This window comes from Otolemur garnettii, unplaced genomic scaffold (assembly GCF_000181295.1).
Source record: "Otolemur garnettii isolate 467f Iridium unplaced genomic scaffold, OtoGar3 scaffold00004, whole genome shotgun sequence".
Classification (NCBI taxonomy): domain Eukaryota; kingdom Metazoa; phylum Chordata; class Mammalia; order Primates; family Galagidae; genus Otolemur; species Otolemur garnettii.
Window position 1 is genome coordinate 1233201 of NW_003852399.1, and position 27990 is coordinate 1261190.

General features: G+C 39.7%; 1 protein-coding gene and 2 pseudogenes across 1 annotated transcript in view; 2 read left to right on the plus strand and 1 right to left on the minus strand.

The window, feature by feature from the left end:
* ASAP1 (ArfGAP with SH3 domain, ankyrin repeat and PH domain 1) overlaps positions 1-27990 on the plus strand; it is a 345855-nt gene that overhangs the window by 215077 nt on the left and 102788 nt on the right. The window contains exons 5-8 of the mRNA XM_003782341.2: positions 18723-18797; positions 19364-19413; positions 25920-26049; positions 27347-27432. Coding sequence (XP_003782389.1) covers positions 18723-18797; positions 19364-19413; positions 25920-26049; positions 27347-27432 — 341 coding nt within the window. The remainder of the gene's footprint in view (positions 1-18722; positions 18798-19363; positions 19414-25919; positions 26050-27346; positions 27433-27990) is intronic.
* Positions 12329-18459, minus strand: LOC105887671 (annotated as a pseudogene).
* On the plus strand, positions 14866-16125 carry LOC105887672 (annotated as a pseudogene).

Genomic DNA, 27990 nt, shown 5'->3' on the forward strand with positions numbered 1-27990 from the left:
GGAGATGGAGGTTGCTGTGAGCTGTAATGCCACGGCACTCTGCCCAGGGGGACAGCTTGAGGCTCTGTCTCAAAAAAAAAAAAAAAAAAAGAAAGTGGGGGTATGAAGGAAGGCTTCTCAGAAGAGGGGCCCTTGATCTGAGCTATAAAAAATTAACAGATACTTAGGAAACTCTATCCTTTTATGCTAACAGAGGTCATTTTCTTTAAATGGAAACATTAAATAACAGTAAGCAGTGATTGATACACTGGATAGAGAATGAGGTAAAAGTCTATACTTAGTATTAAGAAAGAAACAAACTTGCTTTCTAAAGTGTATTCTTGCTCAGCCAGCATTTATCAAGTGCCTACTCGGCAATAAGACTGATTTTCACTTTCTGTTTAAAAGATTGCGTGTACAACATATTTTAGTAGTTTACTCTGAAGCAGTAATATTAATATTACAGGGAAAGGTAGACATGACCGTAGGACCAGACTTTTAAAACATCCTGCTTTTGGTTTCGCACAAGTAGGGAAACTTTTATTTGATTTCCTGCCAGCAATTGCATAGGAAATAATCTAAGAAGATTCCTTTTCTGCAGAGCTTTGAAATATTTCAAGTAACTGAATATCATATTCACCATTTAAATGGAGTCTTTGAATTTGGAAAATTTCAATGAGGATCAAGTCAACACAATTTTAAAACGTGGAGACCACGCAGACAGGACAGGGCAGCCCAAACAAAGGGAGTAGCAGCTGGCTGTTTTGTTATAAGTTACCCCAAACAGTAGTGCATTATTAGCACATGTAAGCCCCGTATGTGTGCTCGTATATGTTTATTTTATTAGATTTTTAAATTGTGTCAAGAAGGTGCATCCTGAATAAAAGTCAGATGTTACAAAACACAATGTATGCTAAAAATGCTTAATAGAGTCAAGGAAAATGGGATTTGATGTTGCTTACGATATGGTTTGTTCTAGTCTAAACATAGCAAATTGTAGATGACATGCATGGAAATGAAATTAAAGGTCTGGAAGTTGATCACGAACTAACATTATCATTATAGTTAACAGCTCCTGGTAGGGAACCAGAGTAGCAGATAAAGGAGAGATTAAACTAAGGAAACCTTAATTTTCAAATTATTTTTCGTAATTAGGTACCGGTTTTCTACTTCTCATCACTTTTCCCCACTTCCCTATGTATGAACTGGAACTGACTGCTCTTCCACAAAGTCAATTCCAGCACATCACTTCTGCTGGAATTTCTCAATGACCCCCCAAAAAGAAGCTCTAGAGCAGCAGTTCTCAACCTGTGGGTTGTGACCCCTTTGGGGGTCGAACAACCCTTTCATAGAAGTCACATCCTGCATATCAGATATTTACATTACGATTCATAATGTAGCAAAATTACAGTTATGAAGTAGCAACAAAAATAATTTTATGGTTGGTGGTCCCCACAACATGAGGAACTGTATTAAAGGGTCGCGGCATTACGAAGGTTGAGAACCACTGCCCTAGAGTGAAATACAGCAATCCCCTCTTTGGCACAAACTGCTTATGATACGTTTTCAAAAGTACTCATTTTTTCAAAGGCATTTTCTAGATGCTCCTTCACACCCCACCAATGACTTCATCCTCTTCCACAGGCAATTTTTGTAGGTCCAGTACAGAAATCCTTGGGGTAGGGATGCCTTTCTCAAACCCGGGCCTAGCTGTACGAGTTTTCCCCTTTTACTTTCTCATTTACTTGGTCTTATAAATCTTAGCTGCTCCCCGTATGTAATTATCTCCCGATGAAATCAGATGCTGCCCACAATGCAAAGGGAATAGTGCTTTCATTTCCACTCGATGTAGAAGATGATGTTAAATCTAACCCACCATTTGCTTAAACTGAGTTAGACAAAATATAATTGCATTATTTTAGTTAAAGAATTACCATATTCTCTGATAACTCGTACACCTACCCATTTTTCTCTAACATTTCCAGTAAAATATGCTTTATGCTTAAACTCGGTCTTATCAGTCCCTGATGCCTTTAGCACATGGTATAATTTGGTTTGTACTTTTCCTCTAGCGTTTCCCCGATCCTTTACCTCTCTTTTTTCTTCCTAGTAATTATGCCTTAGACATTACGCAGGTCATTTTCTCTCCCTGGCTTACAGTCTTTCCTTCGCTGAAAGAACTTTGGATTTTCTTCTACGTGGACAGCAGTGGCTGTCACATTTGACCCTGCGTTCATTATACTTTAAGAGCTTGTTAAAACTTAGGTTGTTGGGCCCCACTCTCAGAGCTTCTGATTAATTAGGTTTGGGATTTCATTACCTACAAGTTTCCAGGTAATGTTGACACTACTGATCTAAGGACACCACTCTGAGAGCCACTAGGAAGGACTGTCATTCTCGACAGAGATCTAGAGTTCTGTAGTGTTAGAGAGAAGGTGCAACTTTTTTCTTCAAATTCAGTACTGTACTAATTATTTTACTTTTATATATGCCATCTGATTTATATCTTGTATTCATAAAGAGTAAGTTGAATGAGAACTAGGCTGCTGGTTGATTATATCGCCCTCTTGTGTTTCTGTGTCATACTTTTTAATAAGTACAAATACAAACATACCACTTCATTATGGAAAACTTGAGAAACATGGGGGTGGGGGACTAAAATAAAAATCACCAGTAATGTTAGAATCCACTGTTAAAGGATATAGCCTCCTAACCTTTTTTCTGCTTACTATACATCTTTTTTCTCAGGTATTTTTTTTAGTTATATAATTTTTTTACACCATAGGATCCATACTGAAGTGTTTATTTTACAGCCCAGTTTTACACTTATTTATGTATTTTGAAAAAGCTTTCCTGTTGTGTAAAATACTATAGCCTAAGGAGGTGTGCTCAGTTGGAAGCACACAGCTTCCTAAAGCAAAGCTGCCCTGATTGAGGCAGAGTCTGGAGCTGGGAGCCAGGAGCTTTCCCTGCATTACCTCTGCCAGTCCCTCAAGAGGGTTTGTGAGCTCAGAGGCACTTCCTGCCCAGACACACAATCTGAAAACTGTACAGAATGCTTATGTTTGCACTATAATTTATTTACCCGATGTCCTATTTTTGAACATTTCTATTTTTTTCTATTTTTCACTGTGTATAATAGTTTGGGCCAGGCACAGTGGCCCATACCTATAATCCTAGCACTCTGGGAGGCCGAGGTGGGTGGATTGCCTGAGCTCAAGAATTTGAGACCAGCCTGAGCCAGAGCAAGACCTCATGTCTACAAATAGCCAGATGTTGTGGCAGACACCTGTATTCCCAGCTACTGGGAAGCCTGAGGCAAGAGAATCACTTTAGCCAAACATTTGAGGTTGCTGTGAGTTGTGATGCCACAGCACTCTACCAGGGGTGACAAAGTGAGACTATCTCAAAAATAAAATAGTTTGAAATCTCTGCACATCTTGTGATTATAAATTATGTAGATTCCAGTCTTCATTACTGCATTCATTTAGTTTGTAATACTTTCATTTCTCCTCTTCCTCTATCATTGTAAAAGTCAGTTAGAACCAGGTACAGTGGCTCATGTCACTTTGAGAGGCCAAGGCAGGAGAATCACTTGAGGCTAGGGGTTCAAGACCAACTTGGGCAACATAATGAGACCCCATATGTATAAAAAAAAGTCAGTGAATTGTGGTGGCATATGCATGTAGTCTCAGCTACTTAGGAGGCCACGGTGGGAAGAATTGCTTGAGCTTTGGTGTTTGAGGCTGTGGTAAGCTATCATCACCCCACTGCACTCTATCCTGGGTGAGACACTCTTTAAAAAGAAAAATGTCAGGAAATGAGGGAAACTGCTGGTAGCCCAGTGCCCAAGTAGGTGTTCAGTCCCTTTCTCTGGGCAAATTAAGAGGCTCGCTGTCTTTCTTTCTTTTTTTTTTTTTTTTTTTGAGACAGAGCCTCAAGCTATCCCCCTGGGTAGAGTGCTGTGGCATTACAGCTCACAGCAACCTCCAACTCCTGGGTTCAAGCGAGTCTCCTGCCTCCACCTCCCAAGTAGCTGGGACCACAGGCACCTGCCACAACGCCCGGTTATTTTTTGGTTGCAGCCGGCATTGTTGTTTGGCGGGTCCGGGCTGGGGATTCGAACCCGCCACCTTAGGTGTACGTGGCTGGCGCCTTAGCCGGTTGAGCCATAGGCGCCGAGCTGTGAGGCTCACTTTCTTGAGAGGTTTTTGACTTTTTCAAAAGGTTGTATTTATATTGGTCCAGAACTTTCATAGTGAACTTTGTGAAACATACCAAAACCATAAGGATTTTGATAGAAATTGTGAATTGACCCTTGTAACTTTCAACCTTACCACAGAAGTGTTTAGTTGTTTTTATTTGATACTTTGTTGGGTGGAGAACCAGGACTGCCCTGCTTTGAGGCAGTTTCAACATCTCCAGGTAATTGTTGACCCATTTCTTCTGGACTTTTTTCCTCCTGTATTCAGTTGTATCTCAGCTTACATTTTGAGCTGTAAGAGGGTTGGTTTTCCAATTGTCTGGCAAAGCCTGTTGGCTACTGGATGGGGCAGCCCGTGGTATTTCACCCCCAGCCACATCCTTGGAGCAGTTCTAACCTTCTTATTCCTCTTCTGAGTTTTCCCTCCCTACCTGTTCCAGTGCAAGCACTCCAGGAGGACCAAGACGGAAGCAGGTTCTTTAACATTTTATATATCAGAATGTCTGTCCTGGTTTGGAGGAAAATGTAGTCATTCATCCATTTACTTAACAACAAGCATTTTATTTAGTTCATATAACATCTCAGTGCTGGGCAGCACCTGTGGCTCAAAGGAGTAGGACGCCGGCCCCATATGCTGGAGGTGGTGGGTTTAAACCCAGCCCCGGCCAAAAACCGCAAAAAAAAAAAAAAAAAAAAAATTCATCTTAGTGCTGTGGTCGGAGTTTGATGTAGCATAGCAAAGGGCAAAACAGTCATCGCCCCTGCCTCCAACAAGCTTTGCTTTTGACAGTAAAGGAACAGACACGTCATTTTAAAGTGCAGTACTCTAAAAATGAGCCTATTCTGCCACTGTAAGACTAACGGGAGATTAGAGAGAAAAGACCTATTTAGAATGTTCAAGGTCTCTCTGAGGAAATTATGTGGTGACTTAGAAGACTCTTTGCCAATAGCCAGAGGAGGAGTGTTTTGGACAAATGGAGATGTGAAGCAGAGGAGGAGAGAGCTCTGTGGGTCAGGAAGCCGAACAAGGATTGAGGGTAGAGGGAATTAGTAGAGGGACTCGAGATAGGTTGGCAGGGCCAGACCTAAAATAGGAGTTTGGATTTGAATCCAGTAGTGAGAAGCCGATGGTAGGTTTTAAGCAGAGGATGATATGATCTCTTCATCACTTCAAAAGATTACTGGAATAGCAGGACACAAAGAGAAATGAGAATTGCCTTAAGAGTCAGTAAAAACCTTAATTAATAACCTGAACATCTGCTTTACTCACTGTTTGACCTTGAACAAGTTACTTAACCTCTCTGAGCCTGTTTCCTCATTAATCTTGTGAGACCCATCTTACAGAATTGTCATGAGCAATAACCTTAGGTCACATAAGTTAAACATAGCCCCCTCTGTCATTTTAATACCAATCTGATTCAGCTGTGCGCCTAGATTAGAACATGGCATGATGAGGTTCTTTGCCTTAGAGTTTATAAAGACTGCCATGCAGAATGGAGCAGGGAAACCAGAGCTGCGAGACTTATGGTGGAGAGCGTGTGGTACAACAGAAAGGGAACTTTGGAGCCTCCCCCTCAGCTTGTTTAAAAGTACCTGAAATGTTCTCCTTAATGTGTTCCAGGCCAGAAATGCTAGCATTACAGTTTTTTAAAAGTCCTCTACTACTGAGTTTGTTTTTTTTTTCCGTTTTTGGCCAGGGCTGGGTTTGAACCCTCCACCTCTGGTGTATGGGGCCGGCACCCTACCCTTTTGAGCCACAGGCGCCGCCCTACTGCTGAGTTTTTTAAGTGTAAAGAATGTTACGGAAGTAAACATACTTACATTTTATTAGCGTGTATGATGTCAGGCATTTTGCATGCATTAGCATCCACTGACCATATCTGATTGACTAATTCTTTTAACAGCATATGGTGTTGACCTTGTCATTCCCCCTTCACAAATGAAGATTCCTAGTCCCTAAAAAAGTTGAGTGACTTGCCCAAGCAAACACCTAGCTGAGTGTTGGTCACTTGCTTGACCAAGTGTGCACTGGTCACTCTGGCAGCTGTGAATGTTAAACAAGAAATCCCTAAGGCAGTGGGTGAGGTGCCAGCCTTAACTCTCTTGTGTCTAGGATTTGTGAGTGCCCTCCATCTGTGAGCAAATCTTCTTTACTTCTCTTTAATGCCTGTACAATCAAATAAAATAAATCTTAATTTATGTAGGTCAGTAATGGCCAAAAATAGTTGTGCATTATCACATGTATATAATATAGTTGTTAATCTGTTATCTGTATGAAGATAATATTTGTAAATAGTTCACTGACTTTGGAGTTAGACCTGGTTTGTGGTTTGATTTCTCCACTTACCTAGCTGGTTAAGACTAATAGGATATTAGAGAGAAGAGACCTATTTAGAATGGTCAGGGCCTCACTGAGGAAGTTACACCGAGACTGGAAGACTCTTAGTCAATAGCCAGAGGAAGAGTGTTCCAGACAGATGGTGAAGCACCTGCAGGGAGGCTGAACAGGTTACTGAAGAATATCTTATAGACCTATCAGGAACAGCTAATCAGATAATGACTGTAAAAGCATCCACCTCTGTGGCCTCGTATAAAGTGGAGTTTTACAGTATTAGTGTCATTTCTGCCTCAGTCCACTCAAGCTGGCAAAGGCTAGTGGAAGGTGCTGGAACACCGGCAAAATTAAACAGTTTGCCCAGAGTCACCCAGGCCAGAAGTGCTATGTGGCCAAGAGCCTCTGGGATTCTTACCTCTATCACAGTACCCTAGAGAGCAGCCTACTAGGCCAGGCACAGTGGCTCCCGTCTGTAATCCTAGCACTTAGGGAAGCCGAGATGGGCGGATTGCTTGAGCTAAGGAGTTTGAGAACAGCCTCAGCAAGAGTGAGACTCTGTCTCTAAAAAATAGCTGGGCATTGTGGCAGGCACCTGTAGTCATAACTGCTTGGAAGGCTTGAGTGAGCTTTGATATCACAGCACTCTACCAAGGGCCACAAAGTAAGACTCTGTCTCAAAAAAAAAACAAACAAAAAAACAGAAAGCAGCCAACTGACAAGACACCAGCTTTAAATAGTTTCAAGGCCATAAATAACTCTCCAGAGCATGAAGGAGTTAACACACTAGACAGACTGCCTAATTTATACCATGGAATTGCAAACTTAACTGCAGGGAGCTGGCTCATTATTTTAATTGGATTTTCCAACATGTTAAGCAAGTCAGCAGAATTGTATTAGCCTTACTTTCAGAGAAACTGTTTCAGTCTGGAGAGAGGGAGGAAACCAATGGGCAGTGGAGAGGGGATGTCAGAATTAATGCAGGATGACAAAGCAAGCAGATATGTCCTGGTTAATTAATACAGCCTTACGTGTGTGCAGGTTTCATAGAGGTACCGTTTGTAGAGCTGTGCCGCACTCTCCATCTCTAGGTCATGGCTGACTGTTGCCTTTCTGCCAGTTGGCTGCTCCAGTAGGGCCACACAGCCATTCAGGTGAGCCCTTAAGGGCACTTACCCTGCAAGCCCATAGTGGAGATTGGAGCCAGAAACTAAACTGCAGTGTCAGCTGCAGTGGCCTCTTCACTCCTCCTTTGGTGTCTGGTCAGTTAGTGAACAGAACAGATAAGGGACCTCCTTTAAGAAGCAAACCTTCTAATGAGGAAAGATAGGTGATAAATCAGTAAATAATAAGTAAGATAATTTCTTTTGTAGTGAAGCTATAAAGGGGTAAAAAAAATTCAGAGCAAAAGATTTGTATGTTTGTATATGTAGAGGAAAGCAGTTTATTAAATCATCTTAATTGGCTGGGATTATAGTGACTGTGTAATGTCTGGCAGTGTTGAAGCAATTTTAAGGAATAAATGGTTTTATGAAAGCCAATATTAATTGCACTTGCTTGCCTAAACAAGTCTGTTTTGCATGAAAGGTAGACTTCAGCTTCCCTCTGATTGATTCTAAATTTCTTGATGTATGTACCAGCAGGGGAAATATCTCTTTTATGAGGAAGGAATTTGAACAGCAGTTTGAATGGAAGGAAAATAATGTTTATCTTACCTAAGCATCAGTCCTGAAATGATTTTTATTGTGTTATTTCCTTAATAAAATGAAAAGAGATATACTTTTAAAACATATGATACAACTTCTTGCAAACTTGAATCATATAAACAACTCGTGTTAATTCAACTTTAAAGGAAAAGAAATGGTTTGGAAGTTAAGTAAATGGAAATAGGGTAATCGATAGAATGTTAGTAATATGAATGGAGAAATTATATACCATATAACAGACTTGAAAAGCTTTTTTAAAAACCTATTAATGATAACAAAGGTGATCCCAGAACCTTGTCTACTTGTATTATTATTGTATCATATTGGCTCCATCATAATTGCTGTGAAGATGACTATTACATATCACATTGCAAAACTCTTACTCAGGACATGAGTTATAAAAGAACTAGGATTCCCAAAAGAGCTGAAAATACAAACACAGGAAGGTTACAGAATCCCATGACTGTGAAGTCAGGTAATCCATCTCTCTTGCAGAGCAATTCCTTAAAATATCTGAGAAAATAGGTTTTCTCTTCGCTGAGATCTAGGGAAGGAAATTTTGTTTTGCTCTTCAGTGAATATTTTCCAAAAATTCCCTCTTCTTTGTATTGGTCCTCCTCCTCTTTGACCTCTGTCTGTATCTTTATAATGGCACTGAGGTAATTACTACTCACTTGTCATTGAAGATAATCTCCTTTGCTGGTATTTAAAAATAATCTATTTTTCCTGAGAAGTTGGAAAGAGTTTGTAAATTTTAATTTTTTTTCCCCCATGGCCTTTTCATAGGCTTGTTACTGGGAAAATTCTGAATTAATAATACATAATGTTTTACCTTCTTGGTTTCTTATCACTCCTCCCCAAGAATATGTTCCTAGATAACTACAAAGAAATTCTTAATTCTCGGGGTTTTCTATCTGTGCCATTGTCTTCCCCACCCAGTGACTGACCACAATGATGACATTAAAAGGTTACTACGTGTGTGTTGTGTGGTCAGTACATGGCTTTTGAGGGACTATTCCTTCTGAACGCCCCTCACATTCCATACTAACCACAGAGTTTCATATTGTTGTTATTTTGTAATACAGCCTTCAAATCAAAGTGGCATAAATAGTAAGGTATTTCTTTTTCCTCATTCATTTCACAAAGAATTTGAAGCATTGATGAAAATCATAATTTAGGACTAAAAATTTAAAAGGGTTTGTAATAACTGTCTTTTCATAGTTTGTTTTAAATTTTTGACTTTCTACAAATAAGCCATGTATTACATGATACATTTTTTTTAAAATAAAAAAAAAATCTCCTTTCCCACCCTATGTCTTTGCTGAGTTTCTGTCCCTGGAAGGAACCAGCTCCAGAAAACTGTATATTTTTTCAAAAATAGTTTAAACTAAGGCATTTTTCCCTCTTTTTATACAAATCCTTGCACACTATAAATACTGTTTTGTACTTGCTTTTTGTTATTGTTGTTTTTAGAGATAGAGTTTTACTTTGTTGCCCTCGGTAGAGTGCCATGGCATCACATCTCCCAGCAACCTCCAGCTCTTGGACTTAGGTGATTCTCTTGCTTAAGCCTCCCACGTAGCTGGGACTACAGGCACCCACCACAACACCCAGCTATTTTTTTGTTGCAGTTTGGCTGGGGCTGGGTTTGAACCTGCCACCCTTGGTATATGGGGCCGGTGCCCAACTCACTGAGGCACAGGCACTGCCCTAACTTGCTTTTATCACATAAAAAATTACCTTGGCAATATTTTCAAAGTTAGGTGTAAAGAGCTTTCTCTCTCTCTTTTTTTTTTTTTTGTAGTTATTGGCCAAGGCTGGGTTTGAACCCGCCACCTCTGGCATATGGGACCGGCACCCTACTCCTTTGAGCCACACGCGCCACCTGCGCTTTCTCATTTTTATGGCTGTTGTTTAGAAGTTCCATAATTTAGCTAGTCCCCAATGATAGGCATTTAACTTTCCATCAGCATAAATAGCCCTGAGAGAAGAACCTTGTACACACTCAGTTCTGTATTTCATTCCATTTCTTCTACAAGTATTTCCTGAGCATCCTAGTTGTGCTATGCGATATTCTTCACAATATTCTGGGTTCTGGAAATGGAGCAGTGAACATACAGATCCCATACTCAAGGAGCTTGTAATCAAATTGAGGAGACAGAGAGCAAACAAATACATGTACAAATGGTTAGGGGTGGTAAATGCTGTCTCCATGAATAGAGGAAAACTAGATATTGACTGCATTAGTAGAGGGAGGGCAGACCTCAGCCTCGTTACTCATCATCCACATAAACCCCTAACTCCTAATCCTAAGGATGGAGGGATACCAGGGGCTCATACCCCAGGAAAATTGAGGACTCAGAGCAAAATATTATTCTAGCTCTCCGTCTAGGGTAAAGAGTGAGTTTTGTTAATTTTTATTTCTTTTATCTCACACTAAAAGTCAGTGTCTTTCAGCCTTTCTTTTCTCCGTTTTTATTCACAACCTTCCTCCTTCACTCCAAGAGCCATTTTAGACATTCCCCTCCCTAATTATTCTCCCCATGAAATTATAACCAATGTAGTTTACATACCGTGGTCATTTAGAGGACTACAAACAGTTATAGCTAAGTTTTTTCCAGCTCCACTCCTTAGGAATCAACGTCCTAGACACTCACGGAATATAAGCTGTCATACTAGCCCTCTGGCCTGCCAGTCAGGCTGTTTGTATGGGTGGTGGCAAAGTCACAGAGACAGAATTGTCTTGGTGGAGATCTGTTTATCTTTGAAATAAAGAAGTGATTATTTCTACTCCAAGCCCTTTCTGGTGGTATGCGCTGGAAAACCTTCACTACATGTAGTCAGTTGGTATTTAAGGAGGGTAAAGAGGTAGAATGACTTGTGAGCTGCAGGAAGCCTAAGGTGAGAACAATAGGAAAGGGTTAGGGAGAAATTAAAGAGCCAAAAGGGAAGGTCTTTCTGTTCCCTGTCCCTCTCTACTCCCATGTCACCTTATTCATAGTTAGCAACCCATAGCATTTTTAAAATATGTATTCAGCACTTCCTGTGTGTCAGGGAATAAGCTAGCACTTTTCACCTATAATAATTACTCTATCTTCACAACAGGCACTCAGAATAGGGTACAGGATTCTGCTGTATGGATATGGTTTAAAGGGTCAGATACAAAGCTCATCAGCCAACATTGGTCCTTCTTGGGCCATTTTGTCCCTCTGCTTCTAATACAGTGCAGTAGCATAATGTAGTAGAGCTGGCTGTATGCTTACTGCCTTTGTGTCCCGAATACAAGCTTTCTTTTTTTTTTTTTTTTTGAGACGGAGCCTCAAGCTGTCCCCCTGAGCAGAGTGCCATGGCCGCACAGCTCACAGCAACCTCTAACTCCTGGGCTCAAGCGAGTCTCCTGCCTCAGCCTCCCAAGTAGCTGGGACTACGGGCGCCCACCACAGCGCCAGCCATTTTTTGGTTGCAGCCATCATTGTTGTTTGGCGGGCCTGGGCTGGGGATTCGAACCCACCACCTTAGGTGTATGTGGCTGGAGCCTTAGCCACTTGAGTCACAGGCGCCGAGCCACAAGCTTTCTAAAGGTAGGAACAGTGTTTTATTCATCTTTGCCTGTCCAGCCTCTCACATAGTATATATCACAGAGTAAATATTCCATAAATGATGGATAGACAGAATGACAAGTGAATACACTAACATGTGAGTAAAATTATTTCTTGAATGAGGGGATGCGCAAACCTTTCCATCTATAATCTTATTCTGTAGATCTCTTTAGTCCTGATCCTTTGCTATTAAAATTAATTTTATTAAGATTACTAGGGGTCTCCTTGAAAACAGTATGTTAAAAACTCTTATCAATTTTTTTTAACCACAGCCAATTACTTTATTCTTAAAAAAAATAAAGGAAAATGTCCAGTTTCGAAAGAAAACACACTACTGTTGGACCCTAATACTTTTCTCAGGGTTTACAACAGTCTGGCTATATATACCATGCAGATTTGTCCACTAGCTTGAAACATAAGACATGAGTGTTCAAACTTAAAAACATTACATCAGTTATGACTACATTAACAGTTTAAATGAAATTCTAAGTGAGCCCAACAATATCACAGATCCTGAGTTTCAGGAAATAAGGATGGCTTAAAAATCAAACAGATAATCAAAATAATCATACAGGTCAACCACCACAGCAGAGCCATCATAGCTCAAGATCAGCGAGCCAGCAATGACTGATCTCATTCTTTCTTCACTAATACGTGAGTGGTTCAACTTGGGATATGCGAGGAGTCTTTTCAGGGACACAGAGAACTGATCTTCAACACAGAACAGGTTAGGAGACTTCTTTATCCTGTCTCTTTCAACTTCTGTAAAGGCTGATCCAAAGCATAGGCACGGGGGTCTCTCAGCCAGTATCTGCTGGCTCATTACTCAGTTCCCTATCCCTCTGTTCTTTCAGCCTCTGCAGATGTGACACTCTCAAGCTTTCCACTTGTCGGGGGGACACTTCACCAACCAAGACAAGTAGGACGAACTTTTCTTCCTGTAAACTTGGGTATGAGGCCATAAAAACAGCTTTATAAGCATGCTGCTCTGCAGCACACAATTCAGCTGCCTTTCCACCATTTTTCCGGAAGGCATCTATCTGTGTACAGAATCCAACAATCTCAGCACCAGCTGGTGGAGCTCCCACGCCAGTAAACTCCACAGAGTAATTATAGAGATTTGCCGCCTGTAAAGCCCAGTTCTGAAATTCCATTCTAGTCCACTCAAATTTGTGATCTGAATCTCTTAAGGTGAGCACTGGAGAACAAGGGACTGAATTCAAAGTTTGGTGTGCTGATGATGACCATGGATGGAGATAAGTACCCAAATACCACTTCAGGAAGTCTGCTGGATCATTTGAATCCAAATGTTCTATTAATTCAATACATGTTATCAAGTTGAATCCAAGCAAACAAGAGTCTCTCTCCACAACAGAGCTATAACACATGTAATAGTCAAATCACGATCTCAGGGTTCCAGAAAATGCCCCGGAACAGGAGCCAACTTTTTGCCTTTCCATCATTAATTTATCCCCATCAGCGTCTACTCCAACAAGCCATTCTATGTGTGGAAACACTTTTAACTGCCTTATGAGCGAAGTATCACCACATCCCAGGTCTGCAACTTTCTTGGTTTCATGTAGATTCACTAAATCTTTAATAAGCTGGTATTGCTATATGTATATAACCAAGGTTTAAACTGAATTACAAGCACACTGCAAATTTCATCAACCACACACCATTACCCTGTATGTCCTTTTTTCCCATTTTGTGTCTAGGTTTCTTTGAAACAAAAACGCAGATTTACTCTTCAAGCTCTAGTTGAGAGAAGCTGCATCAACTCAGCATAGACAATGAATGGGACCCCAGTGCAGATGGAAAAGTCCCTGGTTATGGTCTGGTTGTATTTTTATTCTGACTCTCTTACCAATTCTTGCTTTGCTTTGCTTTTCATACTTGACTGTCCCTCCGCCACTCCTCTACAGCTCAGTAGCAGCTGTGTCTCCTGCTCCCTTGTAGATTCCTCTTTGTGCCATCCTAAAATCAAGGAAACCCAGGCCACTGCCTCAAAACAGTGAAAAAAATCACTACTCAGCTACAGATTGCACTTCTTTTTTTTTTTTTTTTGAGACAGAGTCAAGCTGTCCCCCTGGGTAGAGTGCCGTGGCATTACAGCTCACAGCAACCTCCAACTCCTGGGCTCAAGCGAGTCTCCTGCCTCCGCCTCCCAAGTAGCTGGGACCACAGGCGCCCGCCACAACGCCCGGCTATTTTTTGGTTGCAGCCGTCATTGTTGTTTGGCGGGTCCGGGCTGGGGATTCGAACCCGCCACCTTAGGTGTACGTGGCTGGCGCCTTAGCCGGGTGAGCTATAGGCGCCGAGCCTGCACTTCTTAATATCTTACCTTTTTAATGGAATCTAGGCACTGAGGATAGAGGTGTGAAGAGAGTCCCTGCCCTCATTGAATTTAAGTACTAGCTGGGGAGATAGGAATGTACAAACTGAAGGCAGCATATTATCTGACTTCAAATTATAGTATAAACCTATAGTGACCAAAAACCGCATGATACTGGCATAAAAACACACACACAAACCAATGGAACAGAATAGAGAACTCAGAATTGAATCTGAGTTTATAGTCAACTTATTTTCAACAAAGGTGCCAAGCATATACATTGGAGAAAGGATAGTCTCTTCAATAAATGGTACTAGAAAAACTAGGTATCTCCATGCCAAAAGATGAAATTAGACCCCTGTCTTTTGCCACATACAAAAATCGGGCTGGGCGCCTAGAGCTCAGCAGTTAGGGTGCCAGCCACATACACCAGAGCTGGAGGGCTCTTGTAGTCCCAGCTACTTGGGAGGCTGAGGCAAGAGAATCACTTAAGCCCAAGAATTTTTTTCCCACTTTTTTCTTTTTTTTTTTTATATTAAATCATAGTTGTATACATTAATGCATTCATGGGGTACAATGTGCTGGTTTTATATACAATTTGAAATATTTTCACCAAACTGGTAAACGCAGCCTTCATGGTATTTTCTTAGTTATTGTGTTAAGACAATATATATTCTACACCTAGTAAATTTCACATGTACCCTTATAAGATGCACTGTAGGTGTGGTCCCACCAATTACCCTCCCTCCACCCATCCACCCCCACCCCCTGCTCTCCCCTTTCCCTTTTAAGCCCAAGAATTTGAGGTTGCTATGAGCTGTGACATCACTGCACCCTACCAAGGGTGACATAGTGAGACTGTCTCCAACAAAAAAATGTTTATGAGCTGAAGGGCAAGGAGCTCTATGGTGAGTGTGCGACGGTGGAGCACGCCAGGGGCCCATGCTGTGATCGCAACAGCTCCAGCTACGGGAGCCTCAGTGGTGGACGTGGATACAGCGGTTGGAGAACTTCTGGCAGAGACAAATATGGACCACCTGTTCTTGCAGAGAACAGGCTTATTGTAGAAAACCTTTCTAGTCATTGGAGCTGGCAATATTTAAAGGATTTAATGCAACAGGCGAGTGAAGTAACTTATGCGGATGCTTATAAGGAATGCACAAATGAGGGTGTAATTGAGTTTCGCTCCTACTCTGAAGCGTGCTTTGGACAGACTGGATGGTATGGAAATAAATGGCAGAAATACTAGGCTTGTTGAAGATAAGCCATGCACAAGCCACAGGCGGTCTTATTCTAGAAGCAGATCTAGGTCTCTATCTAGAAGAAGGTGACAAAGTAGGAGTCGTAGAAGCAGCTGTAGTAGATCTCAGAGTATCTCAAAAAGTAGCTCCTGATCCAAGTCACAGAGCAAAGGTCGGTCATGTTCTCTATCAAAACGCAGAAAATCTAGGTCAAAGAGCAAGTCTAAGCCCAAGTCTAATCAGGGCTCCCATTCTCGCTCTTGAAACAGATCTAAAGAGTGCGGAAAATCTCAAAGCAGGTCTCCATCACAGTCTCAATTCCCAAAAGAAAATGGAAAAGGTGATATAAAGTCAAAATCCAGATCAAGGAGCCAGTCTCCTCCCAATTCACCCCTACCTGTTCCTCCATCAAAGGCTTGTTCTGTGTTCCCTCCACCAAAAAGAGCCACTTCATTCGGGGGGACCTCAACTTACATGGCATGATGCAATGGTACATTTCAAAACTATTAAGAAATGAGTATAATTGTGATGTATGTGTTACTTGGTTCAATGTAAACATTTCACATTGTATATCAAAGCAGTACCCTGAATACCATAAATGCATCAATGTACAGAGTTATGATTTAATAAAAAATAATTATAAAAAAAACAAAAAGAGCCTCTTCAAGATCCTATTCTAGATCTCACACAAAGTCACGGTCAAGGTCTAGATCGAGTTTCAGAGATTAATCTAGAACTCGACATTCTTTGCACACTATTACAGAACACTTCCTACTTGCTTAGGCAGTTACTTCCATGTTTGTATTTGGCCTCTTCCACAAGAGGAATCTCCTGAAAATGGGGGGGAGAAACCACACAGAAATTTGCTTTGTGGTCAAATTTGATGAAAAAGATAAGGTTCTAAGGAAATGGCATGAAGTCAAAGACCGCCCGCCCTTGTAGAACTAAGATAACTTTTGTAAAGATTAAGCTTGTTTATTTATTTATTTATTTAAGTTCAGCAAGATCTGCTGCAGGGGTTTTTTGTTGTTTTATTTGTTTGCTTATTTCTAAATTAACCATTTCAACCTTTGAATACTTAAGGCTCTTAGAGAGAGAACCCAATATTCAATTATGGTGGCTTTTTATGAAGCTTGAGTTACGTAAGATTTAAATAAAAATTTGCTACCAAAAAAAAAAAATCAAATCAAAATTATCCAAGACTTGAAGACCTGAAACTATGACACTCCTAAAAGAAAACATTGGAAAAATACTTCAGGACATTGATCTGGGCAAAAGATTGCTTGAATAAAACCACAAAAGCACAGGAAGCCAAAGCAAAAATGGACAAATGGATCACACCAAGCTAAAAAATGTCTGTACAGCAAAGGAAACAATCAATAAAGTGAAGAGACAGCCAGCAGAAGGGCAGAAAATATTTGTAAACCACCCATCTGATAATACCCTGAATATATTGGACCTCAAACAGCTCAACAGCAAAAAACCAAATAATTCAATTAAAATTGAGCAAAGGATTTGAATAGATTTTTCTGAAAATAAGACATAGAAATGGCTAACAAGTATATAAAAAGATGTTCAACGTTACTAATTGGCAGAGAAATGCAAATCCAAACTACAGTGAGATATCTCATCCCAGTGAAAATGTTTTTTATAGAAAAGACAGGCAATAACAGGTGCTGGTGAGGATATGGAGAAAGGGGAACCCTCCTACACTGTTGGTGGGAATGTAAATTGTATAGCCACTGTGGGGAACAGTATGGAGGTTCCTCAAAAAATTAAAAATAGAACTACCACATGATCCACCAATCTCACTACTCCCTATAGATCCAAAAGAAGGGATATCAGTATATTGGAGAGATGTCTGCACTCCCATGTTTATTTGAGTGCTCTTCACAATAGCCAACTTACAGAATCAACCTAAGTGTCCATCGATAACAGATGAATAATAAAGAAAATGTGGCATACATACACAGTGAAATATTAGCCACACAAAAGAATGAAATCCTATCTTTTTCAGTTACGTGGTTCCTGGAGGACATTACATTAAGTGAAATAAGTCAAGAACAGAAAGATACTGAATGTTCTCACTCATATGTGGGAGCTGAAAAATTTGGTTTCATGAAGGTTGAGAGTAGAGTGATAGTCCCTAGAGGCTGGGAAGGGCAGTAGGGAAGAGGGATAAAGAAGGGTTGGTTATTGGGCACAATGATACAGTTAGAAGGAATAAGATTTAGTGTTTAATAGCACAGTAGGGCGACTGCAATAATTTATTGTGTTTCAAAATAACTAGAAGAGTGGAATTGGAATGTTCCTAACATAGAGAAATGATAAATCTCGAGGATCTGATAGATATCCCAATTACCTTGATTTGATTTTATACATTGTATGCTTGTATCAAAATTCCCCATGTACTCTATGAATATGTTTAAGTATCATATGTACATAAAAATTAAAATAAAATTTTAGCAGAAAGCAGAGTAATTTCAGATTATGATACATGCTATAGAAGAATATGAAAAAAGAAATGGTAAAAGCCAGTTGTATAATCTCTTCCTCACTCTGCCAGAGACCACTGAAGAACATTCACATTAAGATCTACAATTTATTTCTGTTTCCATATGAAAAGAAGTACTAATTTTTCCAGGTCTTTAAAGTATGACAGAGGTGCTTTATAATGGCATAAATGTACTTATGATTCCAAAAAAAAAAAAAATCTACAATTTAGCCGGGCGCTGTGGCTCACGCCTGTAATCCTGCCACTCTGGGTAGCTGAAGCAGGTAGACTGCCTCAGCTGAGCTCACGAGTTCAAGACCAACCTAAGCCAGAGTGAGACCTCATCTCTAAAAATAGCCGGTCACTGTGGCAGGTGCCTATAGTCCCAGCTACTTCGGAGGCTGAGGCAAAAGAATTGCTTGAGCCTGAGAGTTTGAGATTGCTGTGAGCTGTGATGCTATGGCACTCTACTGAGGGCAACAAAGACTCTGTCTCAAAAAAAAATCTACAATTTGGGTAAAGATGTCAGTGACCGTGCTGAATTGATTTGAGGAATTACTTGTACACATGCACCTGTACTGTAAATATAGTGTCTAAGAACACTAGCTCTGAAGTCTAAATCGCATCCTCCCACTCCCATACTGTGTGGTTTTCCACAAGCAGTTTCTACCTTTGCCTTTGTTCAGCTGCAAAGTGGAGCTGATTGAGCCACTTAACCCATGAAGATATTCAGGTTCAATCAAATGAAGCCCCTGAGTCAACGGTAGCTGGTTTTATTATTCTATGTGTACTTTCCTTTTTAACGGTTTCACATCTTTACTCTGTTTTTCAGCTCCAGGGGCTGAGCCACAATGTGATCTTCACCTTGGATTCCTTGTTAAAAGGAGACCTAAAAGGAGTCAAAGGAGTAAGTGTTCAGAAACTTTATCTTGAAAGGATTGATTTTATTCTCTAAGATTAGTGTAGTACTTGAAAGGCATTTAACATTAAAAAATCTTGGAAAATGATCATTGAAAAAAAATATGCCACATTGCCTAATAGTATTGTCAGAGGAACAAGGTCATGCACTCTCCTTCCTGCCTCTACTACAGCAGTGATTTTCAACCCCTGTGCTGTGGTACACTGGTGTGCCAGGAAAATTCTTAAAGGTCATTGATTAATTATTTTCAAAAGAAGTTCAAAGCATAGTAATTATATTTATTTTCTTCTTTTTTTCTGATCAACATAATTTAAGTGTGCTATGGAAGTTCAACTATAGTTTCAAGTATGCTGTGAGATAAAAAATGGTTGAAACACACTGTTATAACAGGCTTCTGGTGTGAGTAAATAAGTATCATGTGCAGGAAAGTGTCTTATGTAAAGTTTCGAGTGTTCTGTAAAGAAAGTCATTCTTGCTAAGGTATTATTTCAGAACTATTTATGTGTTTTCAATAAAAGTAAATGCAATTTTAATTTTATTTTCTCTTTTCTAAGGATCTCAAAAAGCCATTTGACAAAGCCTGGAAAGATTATGAGACAAAGTTGTAAGTGATTTTCTTTTGTTTTGTTTTGTTTATATTATCATGAGTTTTGTTTTAAAAAAAAAAACTGGAAAGCTGATTGAGCCCTTAACTGATACCTTCTCAATAATAACAAAGAAAGTTTAGTTAATATATTCTTATTAGGGTTAAGAGGTTAGGTATGTATGCTGACGTAATTAAAAGTTGCTGCATCTCCTGCCAGCCATCTAGACTGAGAGGCACTTTTGCTATTTGTTATTTTGGCATTTATGGCTGTTGATACTGGCTATCAAGTTGTAGATCTTTAATTGTTACCACTGTTCTTTCATTATAATTAGCATATAATTATGGACCATTCACATTTCCGTATAGCGTAGCAATGGGGAGAGAATAAAAATAAAAGTAACAGCTAATGGTGCCATCTTTCTGCCTGCCAGGACCTGCGTTATGTTTTTTACACACGTGATCTCTGCATGGCAACCTGTTTGTACAACTTCCACTCTGTCTTTATATCAGGGAAACTGAAGCCTGGAGAGACTAAGAGGCCACTGACCTTGTGGAGTTATTGTGAGAGATGAGGGTGATGAACACTTTGCGTGGTGCCTGGCTTATCTTCACGCTGTGCATGGTTCCATGTTCCTTTGTTACTACTCTGAGATGTTTGTAACACCAGGGAGTAGGGTGGTAAGGGAGGGTATACGTATTATAAAGCTTTTAATGAAAGTCTTGGCTTTGGATAACTTGGATAGAACTTGGATAACTCTAAACATAAGAGAATAAAAACATTTTTGCAGGCAGCAGTAGCAACAGAGTGAAAATAGAAGCAAAGGAAAAACAAATTTAGGACTAAATGTTTTTTCCCAAACTACTTCTGTAACTGCTTGTGTGATAAGTGCATTGTTGGGAAGAATACTTCCGTGCATTGGCAGTTATAAATGCAGCTGAGAACTAAGTTTCTTAAAACAGTCAACTGATCAATGAGTCCACAAAGGCGGGAGAAAAAGCTTTGCTCTAGACTTAGAGGATATACCTCCTTTGTAAGACATGGGAGCAGCAGCAACAGAACGTTGTATTATATGTGCTTTGTCAACTAAAGTGCTACCAGTAGTAGGTGGCATAACTGTATTTCTAGCTATTAAAAGTCTATGTTAAAGACTTCGAAGCATCCTGTGGTCAGTATTCTGTATATCAAAGAATGTAAAACATTCTAAGATGTTACAGATGGCCCTCATGGTACTTCTCACACATGATGTATGAACTTGTCTTTCAGAATCTGGACTTGGTGAGGACAGCAACCACATTGTTTTTGTGTATGTTATTAATCCCCCAGCGCTTAGCAGAGTCGTAGTTTATGGATTATGTGAATATTTATTAAAGAAATTATCCAGGCCTGGAAGTGTTTCTGTTTAACAGAATAATATAGATTATTTTGAATAATCAATATTATTTTTAATAATCAAATATTATTTGATCAAAGTAATCCATGTACATAAAACATCAGATGGAACTTGTATTAGTGAAGACTTAATCTGACAGCATGTAGAGAAGCCCCAAATAACAGTGTCTTCACCATTGTAGTTTATCATAGCATGCAGAGCATTCCAGATGGACCAGGTGCCCTTCACTGCGCTGCTCGCCGGTGGACGTCTGTACTGTCAGCCACCACCTAGACCCATTGAGTTCATGCTGCACCTAATAACAGTGCAGAGTTCCTTACAAATGATGTAGGGGAGAATGTTGAGTCAGCAAAGAGGGTGCTTCTAATGAAAATGCGGCAGCGGCTTGGCGCCTATAGCTCAACCGGCTAAGGCGCCAGCCACGTACACCTAAGGTGGCGGGTTCGAATCCCCAGCCCGGACCCGCCAAAACAACAATGACGGCTGCAACCAAAAATAGCCGGGCGTTGTGGCAGGCGCCTGTGGTCCCAGCTGCTTGGGAGGCGGAGGCAGGAGACTCGCTTGAGCCCAGGAGTTGGAGGTTGCTATGAGCTGTAATGCCACGGCACTCTACCCAGGGGGACAGCTTGAGGCTCTGTCTCAAAAAAAAAAAAAAGAAAAGAAAATGCGGCAGCCCTATCTGCTCCTCCTGATTCTGCTACTTTATCTAATTTTTTTTTTTTAACTGTTTCCTGATTTATCTCTGTGCTCCTGAGTGTTCTCTCGCTGGTATTTCTTACTTCAGCTCTGCTGTATTGCTGTGGTAGATGAAGATTCAGTTCCCTGTACAACCACCCCATCACTTTCCCAACTCTGTTCATCCAGTATAGTTGATAAAATAATTTTGGGTTAAACCAGTCTCGGGGTTTATATTTTTATTAGTATAAACATTCATTGCTAATCTGAATGTACATTATGATTGAATTTCTATTCTTTTTTATTTAAATTAATATGAGGATACACAGTTTTAGGTTACATTGTTCTCACTTCCATGGTAAAGTTAAAGTTGTAGTTGAGCTCTTCACCCAGGGACCATGCTGAACACTCTCACACTGTGTACATGAGGTGAGATCTTGCCAGTTGCCCTCCTTCCTCCCTTTAATTGCCCTCTGAATTTCTATTCTTATAGTATAATTTCTTTCTGTTTTGTTTTGTTTGAGACGGTCTTGCTCTGTTGCCTAGGCTGGAGTGCAGTGCTGTTGTCATAGCTCACTGCAGCCCCAAACTCCTGGGCTCAAGAGATCCTCCTGCCTCAGCCTCCCATGTAGCTAGGACTGCAGGCACAGACCACCATATCTGGTTTGCTTTGTTTGTTTATTTGTTTAAGAGATAGGGTCTCACTGTGTTGCCAAGACTCATCTCAAACTCCTGGCCTCAAGCAGTGTTCTCAGCCTCCCAAAGTGCTGACATGAGCCACCACTCCCAGCCTTTTTCTTAATGGCATAATAGCCTCTTTTCTTCATTAGCTTCATCCTCTTTTGGGTTATTATCTGTTCCAACAGATGTCAGACACCCATTAATAATATTTTGGTTTAGAAAATATATAATTATAATGATCATAAACCTACTATGTTGGTTTCTTTTCCCTAAAGATATTCTTTTCCAGAGCTCTTGAGACCAGCAGTACAGCTATGACTTGCTTTGAATTGGAATTTACTTCATCATTCCTATTGTAGTCCCATATTTTGCTGGCCCACTTCCTCCCTTAGTTTCTAGGGAACAGCTGTAAAAGGGGCAAATTCCCAAGTTTCCTATGTCCAAAAAACTTTGTTCTGCCATCACACAGAATGAGGATATGGCTGAATGTAAATGTTATGATCATTTTCTCTTAGGATGGTGAGGACATTGTTCCACTGTTTTCTAATTTCTAGTGTTGCTAAATTGTAAAAATCCAGTAGTAACTTTCTGGTTTCCATTTATTTCTATGTGATATGTGGTTTTGTTTGTTTTATTTTCACTTAGAAAAGTTAAAGTTTTCTCTCTATCTAAGGTTTTACAGTCTTCATGGGCCATTGTGTGGGCATTCCATTTGCAAATTTGCTATTTGCAATTCTTCAGGTCTGGAAACTTCTTGTAATTTTTTCTTTTCATCATAAAATGTTGGACTTCCTAAATTGTTCTTATGATTTTCTTCTTTTTTTGTTCTATTTGATTTACATTTTAGGTTACTACTTCATGTTTTTCCTCCCTGTTTCAGTTGACTTTTTAATTTTGGCTATCGTATTTTAAATTTATAAAAGCTCTTTTGCTCAATCAGATTTTCTTTTACCTTTTTATAGTTTATTTCTCTTGTTTTATTGATACAATATTTTAGCTAAAGATTTAATGACATTTTGTAAATATTTTTATTCATTTTTTTATTAAATCATAACTGTGTACAATTATGGAACATAATGTGCTGATTTGATACACAATGTGTAATGCTTAAATCAGATTGATTAACACAATCATCATCTCCCTTGTTTGTTGTAGTAAAACATGTATACTGTACTCTTAGTAGTTTTGAAATATACCATTGCGTTATGCACAATAGGTGAAGTCCCACCAAATAGCCTCCCTCCACTTTCCCTCCTCTTCCCTCCTTCTTTCTGGACTATAGTTGTGTTTTATCCTACTCATGAATGTGTAAGTGATGATATATTGGTTTCATAATAGTATTGAGTACATTGGATACTTTTTTTTTCCATTCTTGAGATACTTTACTAAAAAGAATGTGTTTCAGTTCCACATCTTGTACATCTTCTATCTGCTTCCTTTATTGCCTTTGGTTCCTCCCCCTTCTTCCCCTTTTTGTATTTTGCTCATTCTCACTTTCATTTTGGAGGCTATTCCACATTATCTTAGACTCCCTGAGTGTTTGTATTTCAGAACAAGGCACCCGAAGGCGAATTGAAAGCTTATATGCGTCAGCAAGACCTGTCAAGAAAGCTTGCTGATGTCTTTTTAGGTTTCAAGTTAGATGCCAAGAGAGCACTTTGACCAGTATTCTAACTGTCAGTATCTGAGATCAGTGCTCTAGGCCTTACAGTTCCTCAGCCCTCTACCTAGTGATTGCGAAAGCTTCTTAAACGAGGAAGGTGTAAGAAATGCTATGATTTGGAGTTCAGACTTCTCTTTTCTCCTCCACCGTGCTCTTCCAGATATTTCTGAAATTCTCCTATCCTTTTTTATCTTTAGTTCTTCTTGTCTTTGGGAGATGATTCCTTCTTTGGGAGATTATTCCTTTTTTATGCCTGTAATATTTTAGTTGGGATTGCTGGAGGAAGAAGAAATACACATGTGATCAAAACACCATGGTAAATCAGAAGGCCATTATTAAGTTATGGCTCCCTTCACCCATATGTTTTTCTCTTCTAACCCACTTCAGTGAAGGGTGAGAAAGCTGAGAATTAGTCTCTTTTTGTTAAAATCTCTGCCATCATGCCAGTTTGACTGCCAAGATGGCATAATTAGAGAATTGCTCAGCTGTGGCATTAGAGTATTAGTGTCACTCCCACACAGGTTTGTGGAAGACTTTTCCTTAGGCTGTATTTCCATATAGACAAGGAGGCAAGGATATTGGCTTTCTTTGGAGTTTGGGTTTTCCCAACCACCACCACAACTTAAAGAAGACTTGAAAGTTACATTAGTTAGCTTTTATATTCACAACTAACTTTGTTTTTTTCGAGACAGCATGTCACTGTGTTGTTGCCCTTGGTAGAGTACCCTGGCCACACTGCTCATAGCAACCTCCACCTCTTGGGCTTAAGCGAATCTCTTGCCTCAACCCCCCAAGTAGCTGGGACTACAGGCGCCCGCAACAACACCCAGCTATTTTTTGGTTGAAGTTGTCATTGTTGTTTAGCAGGCCCAGGCTGGGCTCAAACTCACCACCCTCGGTGTATGTGGCCAGTGCCCTACCCACTGAGCTACAGGCACACCATATATTCACAACTATTAATTACAATCTGTTTCTAAAATTAGAAGTCCATTTTCAAGTTAAGTAGATTTTTGGAAAGAGGGCTGGGATCATTCCTGTTATTACTATTGGTCTGTTATAACCAAGCATTAGCCTCAGATACCGTGGGTTTAGTGTGGCCCTGCTTTCTTCCCTGGTTTTCCCCTGACTTTCCCCTCCTCCCCAAGAACATTTTCCTAGGATTCCAAATTATACATTGGGATTTCTCTCTTTGCTTACTTTGTGCAATCCAATGCAAGTGGTTGAATGATTAAAACATGGTATTACGATTTTAAAATAGTTCAGATTTAGAGGAACCTTTGACTAATTTTTATGCATACCCTCGAAGACCCAGTATATACTCTAATTATCTTGAAAGAATTCTAAATCTTATAATCTGTTGATAATCAAGAAAAGCCTCAGGTCTCCAACTTTCTGATTCTTTTTCATCATAAATTGCTTTGCCCAAGAAAAGGTAAATTATCAAATTTTCTTCATGCCTATAAAAATGTAAAAGAATTTATATGACTATATCATGGATAAGATCAAATTTAAAATGTAAGAAGTTTCCTAGCTGAAAATCCTTAAGATTGTTTTCTTAAGATTTTAGAGCGAGACCTTGTGTCTAAAAAATCACTGGATTTTGTGGCACACACCTATAGTCCCTGCTACTCGGGAGCCTAAGGCCAGAGGATTGCATGAGCCTGAGAATTTGAGGTTGCTGTGAGCTGTGACAGTACAGCACTCTACCCAAGGGGACAAAGTGAGACTGTCTACAAATCCAAAAAAAAAAAAAAAAGATTTTTACTTCTGATTTATTCTACAAACTTAAGATTCTAGCCTCTTAACTTTTAAGAGGTTAGAAATAAGAAATAGTCAGTGACTTTGATTAAAGGAAAGCCAGGAATGTAATTTATTTTTCCATAGACTTTCTTTTGACCAGAAGGGGCAGAGATTTCCCATATATGCCCTGCCTCCACACATGCAAAGCCCCCCACATTATCACTAACTACACCAGACTGATAATATGATATAGTTGGTGAACCTACATAAATACATCATTATTACCCAGAGTTCATAGTTTACATTGGTGTACTCACCACCAACAGTATTTTTTTAAAAATGGTAAAATAATAGTATCGGCTTTACTTTTACAGTACAAAAATTGAGAAGGAGAAAAGAGAACATGCAAAACAGCATGGGATGATCCGCACAGAGATTACAGGAGCTGAGATTGCAGAAGAGATGGAAAAGGAAAGGCGCCTCTTTCAGCTCCAAATGTGTGAAGTAAGACTGGACTTTTCCTTAATTTGCCTAGAATTAGAAAACCTGTAATCTCCTGCTAGTCTGCAGTCTTTGTGTATAAAGGCAGGCTGTTTGGCTCTTAGAGAAGGGGACTGTTTCTTAAGGATTCTAATCTCCATTTTTCTCCAAGCCTTTTGGGAACCTGCCATTGCACTGTTGTGTCATGTTTTGAGCCTTGGTCCCTTGGGGCTCTTTAAGCCAAAACAGGATTCTTTGGTGAGAACCTTAATGTTGCTTGTGAGTGATGGGGGGGTGGGGGGATTGATGAGAGGTAACAGTGGTGAAAAATAAGTTTTATTGGTACAAATTTAGAGCATGTTTTGTTTTTTGGTTTCGGGGTTCGGTTTTTTTTTTTTTAGTTTTTAACCATGTTTCTGGTCTAAATAAAGTTTAAATGAAATAGTAGTTAAGAAAGCCTGATTTTGTGGGGGAAAAAGGCAATGTAAAGCATGCTACCTTAAACTTACAGCAGTGGTTCTCAAACTGAATTCCACTGAGCACTTTACACTCTTTGACCTAGAGGTCAACCCATTCCGACACTATTGTCGAGTTATGGAGTTCCTTTGTAGCTTTCAGAAAATATGAAAATGGTGAATTTTCTCAATTTTAAGTATGTTTCCTAAATCAGTGTTTCCCCCCCCTCCTTTCTGATTGGTTCTTCCCTCTCTCCCTCTTTTTCATATATCTTTGGCTCCTTGAACTTGATACTCATGAACCTTTTCACACAATAGAACAAGTGAGCAGAAAGCAAATGGTGTCAATCGGAAATCTTGGTCAGATAGTGCAAATCAGAACCAATCGTGTTTAGTTAACTGCATAAATTATTCATGGGTTACTTTTATTTGTATTCTTTCATTATTGAATAGCAAACACTTGATTCACCTCCGTGGTCTAAAGTTGCAATATTTTATAGCATATTCCTTGAAGAGAAAGGTCTACTTGCAAAAAACAATGTCTTCTGAGTTTTTGACCATGTGAACTATTATGTTTGAGACCCACTGCACCAAGGGGAAATAATCAGTTATTCTGGAATGTTTTGCTGTGTTTTGTTTCTGCTTGTCTAATAGACTAATCATAGGAATTTATAAAATGATAACACTAATCAGTTTGTTTTGTACACTTTGTGACTGTGCCAAATCAGCATTCCCTAAATTGTCTAAAGGCCACCCAAGGCCCTTTAACTTGTGCAGATTCCCAAGTGGTGTTCTGCCACCTGAACCCATGACTGAAGAGCCCTGGCTGGAATTAATCAGCATCAAATTCTGTTTTATTTCCACAGTATCTCATTAAAGTTAATGAAATCAAGACGAAAAAGGGTGTGGATCTACTGCAGAATCTTATAAAGTATTATCATGCACAGTGCAAGTAAGTAGAACATTGCAGTCCTTAATTAGCCCAAGTAAGGCCCCATTCCCTTCATGATTTGTCTTAATACTCTTTATTTCTTCACGTGGTGGCTAAATGTAATGATATAATAACCTTCTACAGATAACTGGATCAGAAATAGTACTGTCATCATCTTCAGTGTTTCTATAAATCAGTGTACTGCTCAAATTAGGGCAACTATTGGGTTACTCAGAAATAACCTGGACTTGGGCAGCACCTGTGGCTCAAAGGAGTAGGGCACTGGCCCTATATGCCAGAGATGGCCAGTTCAAACCCAGCCCTAGCCAAAAACTGCAAAAAAAAAGAAAGAAAAAGAAAGAACCTGGACAGCCTCTGGAGTTCTTGCAGATGCATGAGCCCCTATCACTAAGGAGTCCTTTCTGGTGAGGTCCTTCCCCCACCTCTCTTACTTGGCATTTTACCTATTATTGTATAATTTGTACCATGAATTCCCATCTGGAGTTTTTGGTTTTATTTTTTTTTAATCTAAATTAAGTGAAATTTAATAACTTAGGCATTAAGATTACTTGGCATTTA